The 16,925-nt window shown below is 42.5% G+C and overlaps 1 protein-coding gene across 2 annotated transcripts in view; it reads right to left on the reverse strand.

The window, feature by feature from the left end:
• Positions 1-1,003: 1,003 nt before the first annotated feature.
• The window catches only part of TMEM150A (transmembrane protein 150A), an 18,181-nt gene continuing 2,259 nt past the window's right edge, over positions 1,004-16,925 (reverse strand). The window contains exons 2-9 of one of the 2 annotated variants that reach the window (XR_011919570.1): positions 15,866-16,044; positions 14,150-14,197; positions 12,051-12,137; positions 11,191-11,258; positions 10,838-10,965; positions 8,720-8,897; positions 6,525-6,889; positions 1,004-1,187 (exon numbers count right to left, since the gene is read on the reverse strand). Coding sequence is in view for 1 of the 2 variants with exons in the window: in XM_072402885.1 (XP_072258986.1) it covers positions 6,648-6,889; positions 8,720-8,897; positions 10,838-10,965; positions 11,191-11,258; positions 12,051-12,137; positions 14,150-14,197; positions 15,866-15,930 (816 nt within the window). In the remaining variant the exon portion in view is untranslated. Of the gene's footprint in view, positions 1,188-1,236; positions 6,890-8,719; positions 8,898-10,837; positions 10,966-11,190; positions 11,259-12,050; positions 12,138-14,149; positions 14,198-15,865; positions 16,045-16,925 lie in introns of those variants that run through there. The other variant, XM_072402885.1, reaches the window with a different exon arrangement.

Genomic DNA, 16,925 nt, shown 5'->3' on the forward strand with positions numbered 1-16,925 from the left:
TGCCACCATGACATGCAATGTGACATATTTGTCACTTGTGATTGGTCGTTTTTATTTTCAGATCTTTGTACTGAGATATTGCACTATTATTTAGATAAGCCTGGAATTTATATATTGGAGGGCAGGCAGGTGTCACACAGAGTCACAGAGAAATCGCGCAGGGAATTACCGCCAAGCTGATGAACGCTAAAAATGTGCAGACACTGAAATAAAACCTTTCATAGCAGCTGGGAAATAGGCGACTCCTGGATGTGCTGGGGTCACAGGGAAAACAGAAGGCAGCCGGTTCTGTGAACATTCCCTTCATTCCTTCTGTTGTCTTGGTATGATTTGTGCTGTTTCAGCCATTTCTGCAAAAAGAATTCCACCCTGCAATGTTCCTCCCTGCCTGCTGAAGTATTGGGGGGTGCACAGTGTTCTGTAGGATCAGCTTTTATTTCAGATATATGTGTTGTGCCATTATTTTTGGCTTTGTTATAGATCTGCAGCATTAGAAGATGCAGCAAGTCAGACAGAGCCCACCTTATTCCCATTCTGGAGGATGTTCTGCATCATCTAGCCCCTCCCTCCACAGCCTGACTGTCCCGCCCCTTTCACTGATTGGATTTTAGATCTTTCACTCATGAGGATTTAACATCACATGTGATTCTACCCTGCATGCAAATACAGCTTGTCTAGGACCACCCACTTATATGGGCTGACATTGATCAAGGCCTTGTGATATTTGCATAACCCCTCCCAAAAGCCAACCGGGTGCTGTTGTTTCCAGAAAGCTATGTACAGCACCCTACTGGCTCCTCCCACCAGCTGAGATCTGCCTGCAATACACAGACCTAGCGATGGTCTAAAATTAGGATATAATGGAATGTGAATAATTTTTTAATAATTTAATTGGCTTGTGGTTAGAAGGGGTGGTGGGAATGGTAAGTGAAATAACCAACCTGCCTGGAGTCCTTCCAAATGATTGCTTTTCATACAATAAAACAAAGCAGTAAAATCTGACTACAGACACATTTGTATTGCTACTCACAGCACTGAATCTTTCTATTGCCTCAGCATAACCTCATCTCTAGCTTCACAGTCACTTCCAAAGCAGACATTCTGATTTACCGCTTGTGCGAGCGATATAACACAAGCTGTCATTTCCTCTATGGATGTCTCTGGATTGCGCAGCTCGTCTTCATTGGCTGTTGGACCAACAACAGGCATGCAAAATATGAACAATGGAAACTTCAGTTGTTAAAATTCCATTTTATTACAATACAAAAGAAAACCCCTTAGGTATCACCCCCAATACACAGGAGCCGTCTGGTCACACGCCAGGCTCCCGGCCTCCATTACAGCAGCAAACAAAATAAAAACTGTGCCTCCCCCGGGATAGCAAGGAAACAGGAACCTCTTAGGACAAGGCTTCCTGTATGTGTTCAGTGGCAGTGAGGAAGTTTGTAACACAGTTTCAGACAGGAAGAGCATTTTCCACCCAGCTGAAGCAGCAACAGTCACTCTCCAGAAAAAAAAAGAAACAAAATACAAACTAAACTCTACACAGTAAAAATATTAAGGCTTCTGGATACAAGAGCCCAATGGTGGAGGATGAGGGTGGATTCATATGGTGACACCTTGTGGTTGCTCTGAGGTACTGCTAGTTATGTGAAAAATGAGTTACAAGATTGCAATTTATAAAAAAAAATTCTACAAAAATAAAAGATGTAAAAAATCTGCTGTTATAAAATTGGGGGTCAGTGCATGTTTGTCTGACTATAGTCCATATATAGAAAAGGGGGATGCTAAAAACTGCAAGTTTCTATCATCTGTTTCCTATTGTGTGATACTTCCCCTACCTCCTAGATTGTAAGCTCTTCTGGGCAGAGTCCTCTCCTTCTCCTGTGTCACTGTCTGTATCTAGTTGTCATTTGCAACCCCTATATACAACGCTGCGTAATATGTTGGCGCTATATAAAACCTGTTTATTAATAATAATACCCACACGCCATGAGAGAGCTGATCTAAAAAGCACGGATCTGTTTTGGATGAGAGCCGATTGGTTCACCTGGTCTGTGATGTCATTTTCTACCCGCCGAGAAATTATGCTCCTTGTTACCAGGGGTGTAGTGGGGTAGGCACACTGTACCCTCGCTTTTTTTGGGAATGTACAAAGCTGCGTAATATGTTGGCGCTATATAAATCTTGAAAAATAATAATAATATGGTCTGGAAGTAACGGGAAATTTCCCCTGTGGAAGGGTTTTACCCTTTCTACCAGATCTTAAGAACCTAAACACAATAAGTTCTACATACGTTGTAACAGATCAGAGGGCTCAATACAGATAAATGGGATCATTTCATGGACACAACTAGCTTTTCTGTAATAGATACCAGCCTGGCACACCTGACATACAAGGTGGTGTCCCCATAGATGGAGCTCTGTAATACACCGGGCCACATGCTCAGATTTGGTGTACAAGGAGAAAGGGGCCCATAAACTGTGCGGCTAGGTGAGGTTGCAGCGTGTCTATGGTTCCTTCATGCTGTGGCAGCTCCATAGGGAATGAACAGTGCAGCAATAAGCAGTATTACACAGCAGCTGTCCAATGTGCATAGAGCACCAGTGCTGCAAGGGCTAGCAAAGTGCCAAGGGAGCCGTGCAGGATTGCAGGTGTGAACCGAACTATACCATGCTGCGGTAGCAATAGGAAACTCCCAGAATCCCTCAAACAAGCAGGCTATGGGTCTGATTTATTAAAGCTCTTCAAGGTGGAGAGGCCACACTTTCATCAGTTAGGTTGGGTGATCCAGAAAACCTGGAATGGATTTGGTCCAAGATTCAAAACATTTGCAAACAAGTAGAATAGTGTGTTCCATTAAAGAGAGTGACCCAATATTAGAGGTAGAGTTTACTCAAAATCGCCCAGCCTTGGAGAAATCTATAGGAGCAGATTATGAAAAAGAGAGGAAAAGACAGGCAAATTTTGTGGGGGCAAGACTTTCTTAAAACTGAAGAAAAAGTGTTGCCCTACAAAAGTTTGTCTTTTCCTCTCTTTCTCATAATCTGCTCCGATACATTTGCTAACAAATTACTTTAGATACTCATTCCAGGTTTGCTGGATCACCCAGCTTCACTTTTAATATATCAGGTGCTACCAGTGAATCCCTGCTCACAATACTAGCACAGGGTGGGCAGGAAGGATGCCAGGTGTTTAAAGAAGAGAACCCAAGTCAGTAGAATTTTTGTTCTTTAGTTGGGCCCATTCACACCCTGCTTGTGTTTTCCATGGTACCTGCATTGTGTGGCGAGCTGTAGCTGCACTGGCATGGCACCTTGCACGGGGAGATTCTTGGTTACTGAAATGTATTAGTGCAAGTGGTCTGTAAAAAAAAAAAAAAAAAAACTAAACAAGAAACGATTGTTATAAAATAACCGATTTACCCTATTGTATTGGAAGTTACCCTATATGCCTGTGGGCATCTTGTGAGGTGATATGCGCCTGGCAACCCAAGATGGTATCTAATTGGATTAGGTGGACAAACTACCTTCAAAGGCAGCTTTAATAATCTCTGCAGGCACTAATGACTTCACACACCCAGTGACCAATCATCCCCAGGAGATCAATAACCGTGTTCTCTCCAGCCCCTTTAAGCTGGGCGCACCACCCGGCATTTTTCTGTAACCACCCAGCTGTTTTTGGGTGCTTACTGGAAACTTGGGGCTGCCACTTTCCTACAACTTCTTCCCAACTAGCTTAAAAACGTTTCTGGGGAAAATACTGTACAACACTAATAGTTGGAAGTCTCTGTTTTTTTACACAGAAGAAACATTTATCTCCCCTTGTTCTTTGCCATTCAATCAGCAGATACTCACGGTAGCCCTGCTCAGCACTGAGCTTTGATATCTTGTTTGCAAAACGAGTGAAGCGCCATTTATTGCTGGAGGGGAGCCTAGTCACATGAACTGTCAAAATCACATGACCAGACTTTCTTCCAACTTTATCCAAGGAACAAAACGCCTAAATTTTACAAGTGAGCTATAAATTAAAAGAAACACGGAGCCATTCATAGCAGAATCTGCTCCTCTCTGGTAATATTGCCCTGCAGGAATATTTGCTAGTATTTTGTAGCAGGCAGCATGGGGAGCCATTGGTCCAGCCGTGCAGGAATCAATAATTGAGAGTCATTTTAGCAGCATGAGAGGTCCTCCGGCTCACCAATGTGCTTTAAAATGAAGAGCTATGAGTGAGAGAGCTCTTCTACAATCTGCAGAATGCTGCTCAGTGTCTGACTCTTGGCAGTGTTACAAATTCACAAGGTGCTGGATCTTGCAGAGATCGGAGAAGCAGAATCGAAAAAGGGTTTGTTTAGGCAAAATAGTAATGTGCATGGCTAACGGTCTCATAAGAGGGATGGGGGGCTCCTTAGCACAGTTTTAGCATCTCTCATTACTGGAGAGATGAATATTCAGATACAAAACCATAGTTTATAGAGACAGACAGCCAAAGAGAGAGACAGAGAAGTCAAACAATCTTAACTAACAACTCAGCTTCTTCTACTTAGGGCCATTTCCAAGCATATGAGACAAGGAATGTTGTGAGTCGTTTGAGGTGTTATAGTGCCACCTAGGGGTAGTGATGGAGGGGTCACACCAGGTCATTCTCTGTTCTCCCAAAAGCTACCCCACAAGACTAATCCATTGCTCCCCCTTCCCATATGCAGAATAGTGCAGGGAAGCATTGTGTAGTAGCCATATCATTCCTCTTCCAGTAGCGGCAAATTTATCGGTGAGCAGTCCTAACACTTGTCATGGGATGTTATTGTCTACAAGTGCTGGCATTAGACTTTGCAACAAAATCTGCATGTAAATGGAAGCTCTAAGGCTATAAGACTTTGTCCAGACTACAGCTGTGATTTGCATTTTCAAAACCACATTGCTGTAAGCAATAAATAGACAACCCTAGGCACCACAGTTGTAATGCATGATGCTCTTTTAAAGGAGCAGTGCATGGCCGGGTGTTAATAGGATACCTTTGGGGCTATTTAAGAATAAATGCCCTGTGCTTTGTAAAATTGCAAACATGTAAATGAGCTCTCCACCATGCTTCAATGTGCTACTCTGCATAAGGTGAGTAAATGGGGAGGAGAAGCAGCTTTATTATACAGGAGAAATGGGACAGGAGGGGGTTGTCTAACTAAAAACAGTCCAGCATCCGCTATCCATACCTGCAAACCGCAGCCTATAAAAAGCCTAAAGGAATCATTTTAAATACTCTGTGCCGGCCATTGTTAGGCAGCGCACCTCCAGAGGATGGTAGGGGTTTCATGACCTCCCATCTGATGGTGCCTGCATAGATTTAATAATCAGAGTCAGCTGAATGACACCAACAATCTTTATAGCCATCTGGAAGAGGGGTACATTCTGACCATCCCTGTAGGGAAGGAGGGGGGCTGCTTCTTAACAGCCACCCAGGTATAAGGCAATTCACTTATCTGATCAATTGGTTAGCAAGGGCTGCTCTATGCAATTGTGGCAATCTGCTGGTATTGGTAGATAAAAGCACGATTTGAAGACCGTTCTGCCCAACACAAACCCTCTAACGCATTCAGACACTTTACTATTACCTGGAATGTTATAGACATAATATATATATATGGTGTTTATATCCTACTATATAAAATAACACTGTTCCCCCCAGACCCTTTTAGCTGGGTGCACCACCCGGAACTTTTCAGCAACCACCCAGCTGTTTTTGGATGGTTACTGATGAGTTGGGTCACAATACAGGCCACCCACCCACCTACAATTTCTTCCCACCCAAGTTAAAAAAAAACTTTCTGTGTAGAGCACTGAAATACTGAGAATCAGAACTTCAAATACATTGGTGCTCCAATATGTAACATGTGCAGCCCCAACAGAACAACCACATGGTGAACTCCAACATCAAAGCATATGGTACAGCCTTTACCAAAGAACTCTGGCCAAAATGTTTTCTAGTCTTGCATAGAGTATAGCAGGGTTGGTAGATTCTTCCTCATTACATTCCTGGTAGGAAATCTCCCCAAAGTAAAGGAAAACCCACCTGTGGTGTTCCTTATTGTGTGCCTCTATTGTGCCTTTTCTCTACCCCTGGCCCCAGGGACAGCTCTAGGAATTTGGATGACTTTTTGTGATCACCAGCACAAGAGGAGAGAATAAATCTGGGTTACTGACAGAGAGACCATACACAAGACCAGTAAAAAGTTATGGCTAGAGTTCCGCTTTCAATATCCATAATGGAAAGGAGCCATTTTGTTGGCTGATCCAGGTACCGAATGCAGGCCACAAACGTTATCAGTTCAGACAAGAAAACGGCTCATTCTGCAGGCTGTAGGCATTTGTTGGACTGTGAAATGCACCCACCAATAAAAAAAAAATATGTGAATACAAAAATATTGCCCCCAGTGTTAGACGTGAATACATACATGAAAAAGTGAACCTTTGTGAATACTTTTCTTGTTTAGGTAACCCAAATACCGCCAGTAAAGTCTTTCACATACCTGCCTGGCTGTAAAGTTAAAATTGGCTTATGTTTCTTAATATTTGGTAAAAACACAGAAAAAAAAAGAAAAAAATTCCTAAAAATAATCCTGAGTGTTGGTGAGCAGCGAGCCCCACTCTTGTCATATCATGGCAATCCTCTCTGGATTACAGTTCAGGTGGGTAGATGTGCTGCTGCTTCCTGGAGACTTGCAGCTGCGAGCTGAGGAGCTCTGCAGAGCAGCCATGATGGTGTCGCTGGAGACCGAGCCAAATTCGTAGGAAAATGTCCCGTAGAAGACCAAGATATCCAGCACAAAGATCCACTCGCAGATTGCAGCCAAGTGCTGAAGGAGGAAGCTTTCATGGATGAAAAAGACCCCACCTGGGTACAATGTTAAGGAAGATTGGCTTGATGAACCCTGCTCAATTCATTTTCAGTGGGCAGGGAGGACAATTCAAAGAAAAGCTGTAATGAGCATTGTCATATTTTTCTTTTACAAATACAAACTTCCAGGTTGTTATATTCACTTAACAGCTTCAGTATTACCCGGATCACTGACCCACAGCAAAAAAATGCAGATCTGGCTTCTTTCCCAACCTTGCAAACTACTTTCTTGTTCATAAATCACGGACATGGAAAGTACTAGAGTCAGCCTGGAATTCAGCTTTTTTACAGACAGTGGGAACTTTTTCCTAGAACAGATTTTCTTTAAAAGGGACCTAAACTAAACTTTTTACCTTACATAAGAGGGTAGACAACCTTTCATATAAGGTAAACATTTTTTTTTTGTAAAGAAAGCCCCTTCCTATTTCTGTCTTGATCGCCGCACGGTAGCGCAGAGACTCCTGGATACATAAGTTATGCATCGCAGAAGGCTTCTGGTTGCTCCTTCTTGTGCATGCCCGATCTCAGGCACGCGCAGAAGGAGCCTGTTCTTCAAAGGGGGAAAAAAAATGCCGATCTCAGGCATGCGCAGTAAGATCAGCTCTCTTTTGATACCCTCTTTTTGTTAAAGCGGAAGAAAAAAAAAAAATTACACCTTTAATCCCGCATCTCCATCCAGACCTATCCTCGATTGGGTTCCACCTCATCCCAGTATCTTCCTTCGAGCCTAGGCGCAGGAAGCACTGGTGCCGCCATTTTCTTTCGTTTTCTTCCGTCTTCGTACGTCGCCCGATCTCTCTCCTGCTCAGTGCGAGATCGGGTGACATATGAAAAAGGAGAAAGAAGGCCGAAGAGTATGGTGGAACTCACTACTTCCTCCGTGCCGGGACCAAGGGGGATATTGGAACAACGCAGGACCCAATCCAGGAAAGCTCAATGGATCTGGAAGGGTAAAAATGAGTGAGTTTTTTTTTTTGTTCAGTTTACGTCCACTTTATTGAGAACTGATCTCTTTATGTCAAAGTGACAAGATCGCATTTTGAAGTGTTTGGGCAGGTTATGGCAATGTGTAAATTACACTTCCTTTCATGAGATTGTTACCTGATCTATCAAACACCCAACGCTGGCATCATTGTGGCCTTGGTGACGGAGAACCAGAATGCAGTTAGTGGAATCAGATTGCTTACAATACATGTTTGCTTTGAGCCAGTGATTCAAGCCTTATCATTCACAAGGCAGCCTGGCAACTGACACGTACAGGTCACAAATGGCAGGTTATCTACTTTTGTCAGCTCAGTTCTATTGATAATGGTAATGGTTTCCAATGTACAGTCTCAAAAGTTTTAATCGCTATATGTTTCCTGCAAAAAAACAAAACAAAAAACAAAGCATTGCATGTCGTCTGATCTATCCACACATCCATGTTCTCGGTTCATACACACATCAACACTCTCTCCCATGCTGCCATATGTGATTGTCTTATGATTCAGTAATCTGCAGTCAGTCTATCCAACTAGAACTTTTTTCAGTCCACATTCTCCCCTCAATGCACACATTGGTTCTGATTTATTAAAGATCTTCAAGGCTGGAGAGGATACACTTTGTTCAGTGAAGCTGGGTGATCCAGCAAACCTGGAATGGATCTGGTCCAGGATTCAAAACATTTGCTAACAAATAGCAAATGACTGAAGAAATCCATTTCAGGTTTGCTGGATCAGCCAGCTTTAATGATGAAAGTGTATCCTTCTCAGGCTTGGAGCGCTTTAAAAAAATCAGACCCAATGTCTCAATACAAACTAAGACATTGATTCTTTTGCCAAAGGATACTCAGGACAAGGGATGCTAAGGCCACAATGGTCAGGCTTACACGCAGGTGTCCCACCCAATAGTCCAGAGTGCTAGTAGCCAGATGGTAGGTAAGGATGCAATGTAGGCATACAAACAGCAAACCAGCTGGGAATGCCACTCCTGCTCCAATATAATGCAGAGACTTGGCATGATCCACCTGCCAAATAAAAAAAAAATTAGTTAACAAACACCAGCATATCATCATCTATAACATGACATCCACAAATTACCTTTTTTGTATTCTTTTAATTTTTTAGAGACCATTACTGCACATTGTTGAGTCTCTTAAGCCACGTACACACGCCTCAGGGCTGGTATCGGACGAGAATCTGACGTGTGTACGGTGCTTGTCTGACATCGTCCATGGATCCCCGATGGCAGGTCCACAAATGACTTGTAATAAAAGTGAAGGGGAGAGAGCGCAGAGGGGTGCCGCTCCGTTGTTCTTAGCGACCCCTCTTCATAGAGCAGAACGGTGCTGTATGTACAGCGCTCATTCAGTCTTTTGTCGTTGGAAAGGATTTTGAAGATCACACAGCCTTACTAAGCATATATTTATTTTTTTCGACCCGGTTTCACCCAAGGTGGCTCTTCTAATTTTGTGTCAAGATTACACATTTGAATAGGAATTATGTTTTAGTATCAGTGTTGATCTTGTCTTATCATAACTGAGCCCCATTATATTATTCAACTCAAAGACCTGGATGTGGTTTTTGGATCAGCTTCAAATTGTTTTTATGTATTCCGATACTATTATACTCTTGTGTTTTTTTTATTATGTATTTTATTGTCTTGCATGCATTAATAAAATACATGTTCGGCATTATAATTTAGTAGTGTGGTTTTGTTTTAAATAACATGGTGGATAAAACTAGCTAGCATAAGGTGACTGAGCTGTCCAAGTGCCCGTTTATCACAGACATATCTCACTCCACAGGGGACAAAAGGTGGCAACACCCAATGACAATTTGCTTACTGATAACCACACTTTAAAGCTGAACACTGGACAGATAAAGAATAATAAAGGCATCTCTGTTTTTATTATTACACAATTATATTTGGCAGTCTAGGACAGTTGGACTGGGTCCTCTCCTGTACTGAAATTGCTTATGCAGATTCCACTGAGTTTTGCAGCACTGAAAAATATAAAAGTATAAAAAAGCCAGGATGGTCCTGATAATACTTGGTAGGGGCATCACTCGCTACACACGGAAGCCTGATTTTACTGAATGAGGTGGGCGGGCTGCACTGTTTGTAGTACATCAGTGAATGAGAAAGCAGATCTCAGACTGGGAATAGGAGAATCTGCACATGGAGAGCCAAAAACAGGGAATAGAATATTGATGTGGTGAAAGCAGAGTGAGGGATGAGCTAAACAGCTTTCACTGTCCAGTCTCAGGCTAGTAGTACCAATAAGTGGAGTATTCTCCCCAGAATTTTTTTAGGCTGGTTGGGGAGAAGCTGTAGGTGGGTGATGGCCCCTGTATTGTGACCCAACTTTTCAGTAACCACACAAAAACAGCCAGGTGATTACTGAAAAGTGCCGGGTGGTGTCCAGCTAAAATGGCCTGGGGAAAACATTGAAGTGTGTTATACTGCAGCAGAGAAGATTTCGATATCAGACAGAGCTTGGCAGTGGGTATAAAACATAAATCCAGTGGAAGGTCAAAAAGCAATCCCAAGTGCATTTAGCCATTTGCCTTAAATTCAGCTTTACAAATTTTCAAGAGTATTTCAGGTTAGGTGACCCAATCACCCAAAAGTTAGTAAAGCCAGGTTGTTTTTTAATGGACCAAGTTCTATCAATCAACACCTGCGAGTACAAACATTTGTATACCAATATTCTCCCTAGCATTTTTTTGAGCCTGGTAGAAAGAAGCTGTAGACGGGTTGTGGCCCCTGTATTGTGACCAAACTTTTCAGCAACCTCCAAAAATTGCCTGGGGGATACTGAAAAGTTCCAGGTGGTGGACCCAGCTAAAAGGAGGGAACACATATGTACAGAGTATATAACATACATACATACATACATATAGAAGCCCTACAAACAAAGCTACTGTCACATCACAAACAGTATGAAGAGCATTGTGTCCTCACCTGGAAGTTTCCCACCATGACGAGTCCCGCAGCATTGGTGCAGCCGGAGATCAGGGCGACTGTATTGAGCCAGGAGCTGTGGCTGAGCTCGATGACCTGACTGTATCTCAGCAAACAGATCATCACCACTGAGAGAGAGGAGAGTCAGGGAGAAGGGAGGGACACAGAACACAGGGCTGACAGGGGTAGGTAATGGATAAGTAAAATGTCTGGGTGAAAAGATGGAATGGGAAGGATGTGAGAAGTGTGGTAGGTGAAAGGACAGGGAGATGAGGTCAGTGAAGATGGCCAGGAAGAATGTCAATGGAAAGACTGGACAGGAGAAGAAACTTCAGGGCATTTTAGATACTCACCCATAAAAGCACCAACATTTCCAATCAGGCTGAAGAGACAGCTCTCTGGTGGGTACGACCCACACTTACTGATAAAACAAGATATAAATACAACTATAATTCTCTTATATCCAGGTAAAGCATCATACAAAATGTATGTCTACGTTTCAGGGTTTAGTTCGCCATATCCTCACTGAAGTTCAGGACTCCGTGAAGGAGACTCCCCATACCAAAGTACTAAAACCTGTGGGCACCCCAACATGAAAGGGTTAACTTCCACAAGGAACCTAGGGTTTGATTGCAACCCTTCTACATGTTCAGTTAAGTAATGAATGTACTCACTGATCAATCATAATGCAAAGGAGGAGGCTGGGATTCTTAAAGAAATTCCGTTTGCTATTGAGGGATCTGGGTTTTTGGGGCTGCCTGCTGCCTCTGGAAAGTAACAAGAAATGTGCCTGGCAAAAAAAAAAAAGAAAGACCACATAATGCCATATCAGTGTGACTGGTGAAAGATAGTGGGCTGCCCGGTGGTTAGCACTCTGGCCTTTGCAGCGCTGGGTCCCAGGATCGAATGTCGGCCAGGACTATCTGCACGGAGTATGCATGTTCCTCCTGTGTTTGTGTGGGTTTCCTCCTACATTCCAAAAACATGCAGTTAGGTTAATTGGCTTTCCCCCAAAATTGACCTTAGACTGTGATGACATATGAGGTAGGGACATTGGATTGTGAGCTCCATTGAAGGACAGCTAATGACGTGACTATAAACTTTGTACAGGACTGTGTAATATGTTGGCACTTTATAAATACTGTGTAATATTCTATTATTATTAGTGGACAGTACGCCGCAGGGGTTATGCAAAATTTCTGTAGTAAGTCACCTGATGAGAGGAACATGCTCAAGAGTGCAACAGGACTTTGGCATCCCCTGCTTGGCAGTGTCATCGGAGCACGTTACATTGTATGTCCTGCAAAAGAAAAAAAAGGGTTCACAATTACTACATAGCTTTGTTTTATGAAGCAGAAAGACACAAACATATTAGTGAGTATGGTCATAGAAAAGTGTGCAACTGAGAAAAGAACACACACACATAAGAAAAGTGTTTAGAGACAAATGTGTAACAAGGAAATATTTTAGATTAGTGGGAGAGGCAAACACTGCAGCAAGAGAATCCATGGAAAATGTGTATTAGAAATGGTCCAACTGAAACAATAGAGAGATCCCACAGAAATGTTAGGAATGTTACACAGACTCTACACATTCTATTCTAGTGTGCTCTTCTATTCAATGTATATCTCTCATTTTTTTATCCCCAACTTAAAGCTGAACTAAAAAAAAAAGAGAAAGAAATCACATTTGCTTTTACTTCTGGAGATCCTTTGATCCCTCTGGAGCAGTCCTCAAATTGGTCCCTCGTTGTTCTGGTTTCTTCCATCGTCCCAGGCGCCGCTATCTTCTCCCGTTTCTGCTATCATCACCCAATCTCGCACGATATGCAGGCATGTCGGGTGATGTATGCTACTGTACATGTAAAAAAGTGCTCATCTCACTGCCCATGCGTGCAATTGGCACCTCCCCAAATGACTGAAAAGCCCCTTATGCACATGCTGAGGTCGCAGCACGAAGCCCCCTAGGATACATGACGCACATTTCCCAGGAGGCTCTGCTCTGCATCTAGAGAAAAAAAACAAAACATTTTTACTTTATAAAGTACAAACTGTGGTTGATAGGTCCGCTTTAAGAGGAATGAACTTAGGGTTCCCAATGTATTAAAAAAACAGCAGCAAAACATGCATATGATGCAATCTGCTGGGTGCCTGTATTTATAGTAACTCCACCTGCTCAAGCTTTCACATGGCTGTTGTAATGATGCAGCAGAAGTCCATCTTATGAGGTACTACATTGTACAGGGACCAATGAAGATTTGTGTGCAACAAGTCACTAGAATTGAACTAGGAGAGGAAAGGATTTCTCCAAAGATTGTATACTTATTATTATACAGTATTTATATAGCGCCGACATATTATGCAGCCGGGTGGTGTGCCGAGTCATGTAAACTGACCATTCATCCTTTCCTAGTTACTTGATATTTTATCCCCTGAGGCAGCAAGTATTATGAAATGCGTAGAGATTTTAGGACCGACTTGAACCTATATAAATATGAACTCACGTGGAACTCATGTGACTGTTCGTCTATAGATCTGATATTTTAATGATTTTATACCAATAACTGTATTGCAATGGTTGCTTCTCATTTGTATAGGAGATGTAATAAAAATGTTACTTTTTTGAATCATATACTATTCATATTGTTAACCCTAAGACCCCTCTTTTATATAGACCAGATCTTGTGCTGTTACAGCACCACTCCTGCTTGAGTTTTGCGCATGCGTGAGATCGGTCCGACAAAACAGCCCCTTCTGCACATGCCTGATCAAAAGGAGCAGCCCAAATCCTCCTGGGATATCAAAAAACTACATTTTTACTTTATATAGTGTATATGTAATCTTTTTTTTTATTCACCTACTATTTTTGTAATGTAGCACACCACAATGCATGCTGTTGTATCACAATGTGTTGTGTGCTTTGTGTAACAGTATGAACCCAGCCCTATGGTTCACATTTTATTGCCTGTTATGCTGGCCATACATTGGTCGATTTCTAATTATTATTAAACAGGATTAATATAGCACCCACATATTACACAGTGCTGTACATTACATAGGGGATGCAAATGACAGACAGTGACACAGGAGGAAGAGGACCCTGCCCTGAAAAGCTTACCATCAAGGAGAGAACAAATTATGATCTGCTTTAAAGGTTTACAACATCTATATGAGAACACATGCAAACACATTAACATGTGCAAGTTCTTTAAGCTTTCGCTGCACTAGATTATACCTAACATTTATTACATATATAATAATACTTAATAAACAGACAGTGGAAGAGTACACAGGATGTACATATGATAAATACCAGTTTTCCACAGGACAAACATGATGGTTCATCACAGCCATGGCGTACCTGGAGGGGGAACAAGAAAAAATGTTAATAAGCTGCCATTCACAGAACCTTACAACACTTTATACTGCTAGACTCAAACTGTTCCTGCTTTTCACTCTCCTTTCCTGACCACCGATATGAGCTGCTTGAAGGGAACCTGTCAGAACAGTTATTACTGGCAAACAGCTAAATATGCCATCTGGTGCTAAGAGATTCCTGTAGAAGCAGCACCAGTTCTGGGTCAGACACATCAATGTACTCAATACTGAAGGAATGTGCTTTCTCTCCGAGCTGCTTCCTCCAGCAATGTTGACTGCAATGTGGAAAATCAACCTCTGCTCTAACTAGTAACACAATATTGTAGGTTCCTTTTAAACAAAACCTGGGCTTAATGAAAGGGGAAAGCTGCCATTGCTGAAATCCTTTAGGATGCCAGCTACCATGCTAGGATAAAGAAGTAAACGTTAAAACCCCAGATGTTTGCAGTCTGCGAACCAATGGGGAAATTTTCCTTCACTTCCTGCCCCAGTGACAACTTTAGCAATGTCTGGTGAGCTTCACTCTTGGGCTACATACACATGTCAGATCAGCCCTGAGGAGATTATTGTATGAGAATGTGTATGGCGGTCGTCTGACGTTGTTTTGTCCTGGTGGATCCATGAACGACAAACAATTGTAATGAAAGTAAAGGGGAGAGAGCGCAGCGGGGTTCTGCTCTGTCATTCTCCCCTCTCCATAGAGCAGAATGGTGCTGTATGTACAGAGCTTGTTTATGCATTGTGCAGTCTTTTGTCATAGGAAAGAATCAAGAAAGATCCTTTCCAACAACAAATATTGTTTACCAGCCTTAGACCACACACCATTGAAAGACTTTTCCTAATCTTCCTAATTATTTTATGGACAATTTTAACGCTCTGGCAACAGCATGGTCATCAGGACAAATAAAGGGCTAAATCTCCACAATGGGAACAGATGGCACAATTACTCCCCACTCTGTCCAAAACTAAAACAGAATAAAACAAACTACATTCATATAATGATATTATATAACACCTGGTTCATATATGTGCAGTGTAGTACTGCACTCATTTATGACATGCATATAAACGCATTAATGTGCTGCGGTGCCACATAATCAGAACAGCATCCCAACACACTGTGCGCAAAGACCTGAGGCTGCAGTGCATTACAATGCATGGTAACACAATACCGAGTGCTGCATTAGGGAACAAAGTCCATGTACTTTTTGTTTTTTTTAATTTGTGCAGTGTGCTAAGCTGACCATCCAAATGGACAAGATGCCTTTATACAATTCACATCAACATGCTGGCCACTGTTTTGGAATTTATTGTAAGGACCCTTAGGTTACTACACTGCAATTCACCTTTTAGTTTAAATACATTTGAGGCCATATCTGGTTCCCTTTAATGAGTGTTTCTTGGTCCTGAGCATTCACAGGGCCAAATACCATTTACATGTTCAGTGTTCTCCAGCCCCTTTACGTTGGGTGGACCGCCCAGCATCACCTGGATGTTTTTGGGTGGTTACTCAGAAGTTGGGTCAAAATATTTGTTACTGATCCCTGTCTGCAATAGACTAGGTACTACATTCCATGACTCCTCCAACATGTCTGACTGTACTATACACAGCCCCAGGCTAAAAACTAAACAGGTACAGCCGGCTACTCACACAATCCATATCCCTGGGATGGAGAATGCAGTCAGGCTGATGGGCAGGACAATCCAGCCAGTCATTAGTAAGGAAAGTCCAGGGGTCAAGGGAGGGGGATGAGCAGGCTGTACAGGAAACTCCACGGCAAACCATCAGCAGACAATACCAGCCGGAGCAAAAGGCATTTCACTGACAACCTGTAACATAGAAATGAATAATTAAAGACAATGCTAAACAACATGGATCAAAACATACCAAGCTGAACATGGGGACACTAGTGCAGGATTTAGAATTCTGTTGGGCAAATCTTTTGATTTACATTCATCAACTGCACAGCCAGACAGATGATGTAAAAAAAAAAACATCACAGCTTCAAAAAAGTGAAGAATAAAAATTGGTCTGACAATCAAGGAAATGTATTTTAACTGGCATCATTGTGCTTGTAATAGTCTTCTACAGCTGTGTCAGGATTGCAAAGCAAAAAAATGTAAATAAGGAGTCATTTAAGCAATGCCGCACACGGCGTCCGATACCCATAGGCATCAGATTGGCATAGAAAGCAACAGATTGCAATGATCACATACAGCAGTGTACTTCCCGGCCCATTTTAGCAGGGCACCCGGAACTTTTCAGCAACCACCTGGCTGTTTTAAGTGGTTATTAATAAATTGTATCACAATAATGGGGCTGCCACCCACCTACACCTACCTTCTTCCCACCCAGCCTCCTAGGATACCAATGTCACCTATCGCAGGAGGGTTCAGGCTGCTCATTCTGCACATGCATGAGCTCACACATGCACAGAAGGGGCTTTCCTGCAACATAAAAAAAAAGTGCATGTGTCTGGACTACTGTAACCTCCTCCTCTCTGGTATTCCACCAACCCGACTCTCTTCTCTACAATCTATTATGAATGCTGCAGCCAGACTCATCCATCCCTGCCACCTACCTACCCCATACACAGCCTTGCCACCTACCTACCTACCCCAAACACAGCCTTCCCACCTACCTACCTACCCCATACACAGCCTTCCCACCTACCTACCTACCCCATACACAGCCTTCCCACCTACCTACC

This window comes from Pyxicephalus adspersus, chromosome 2, assembly GCF_032062135.1.
Source record: "Pyxicephalus adspersus chromosome 2, UCB_Pads_2.0, whole genome shotgun sequence".
NCBI lineage: Eukaryota > Metazoa > Chordata > Amphibia > Anura > Pyxicephalidae > Pyxicephalus > Pyxicephalus adspersus.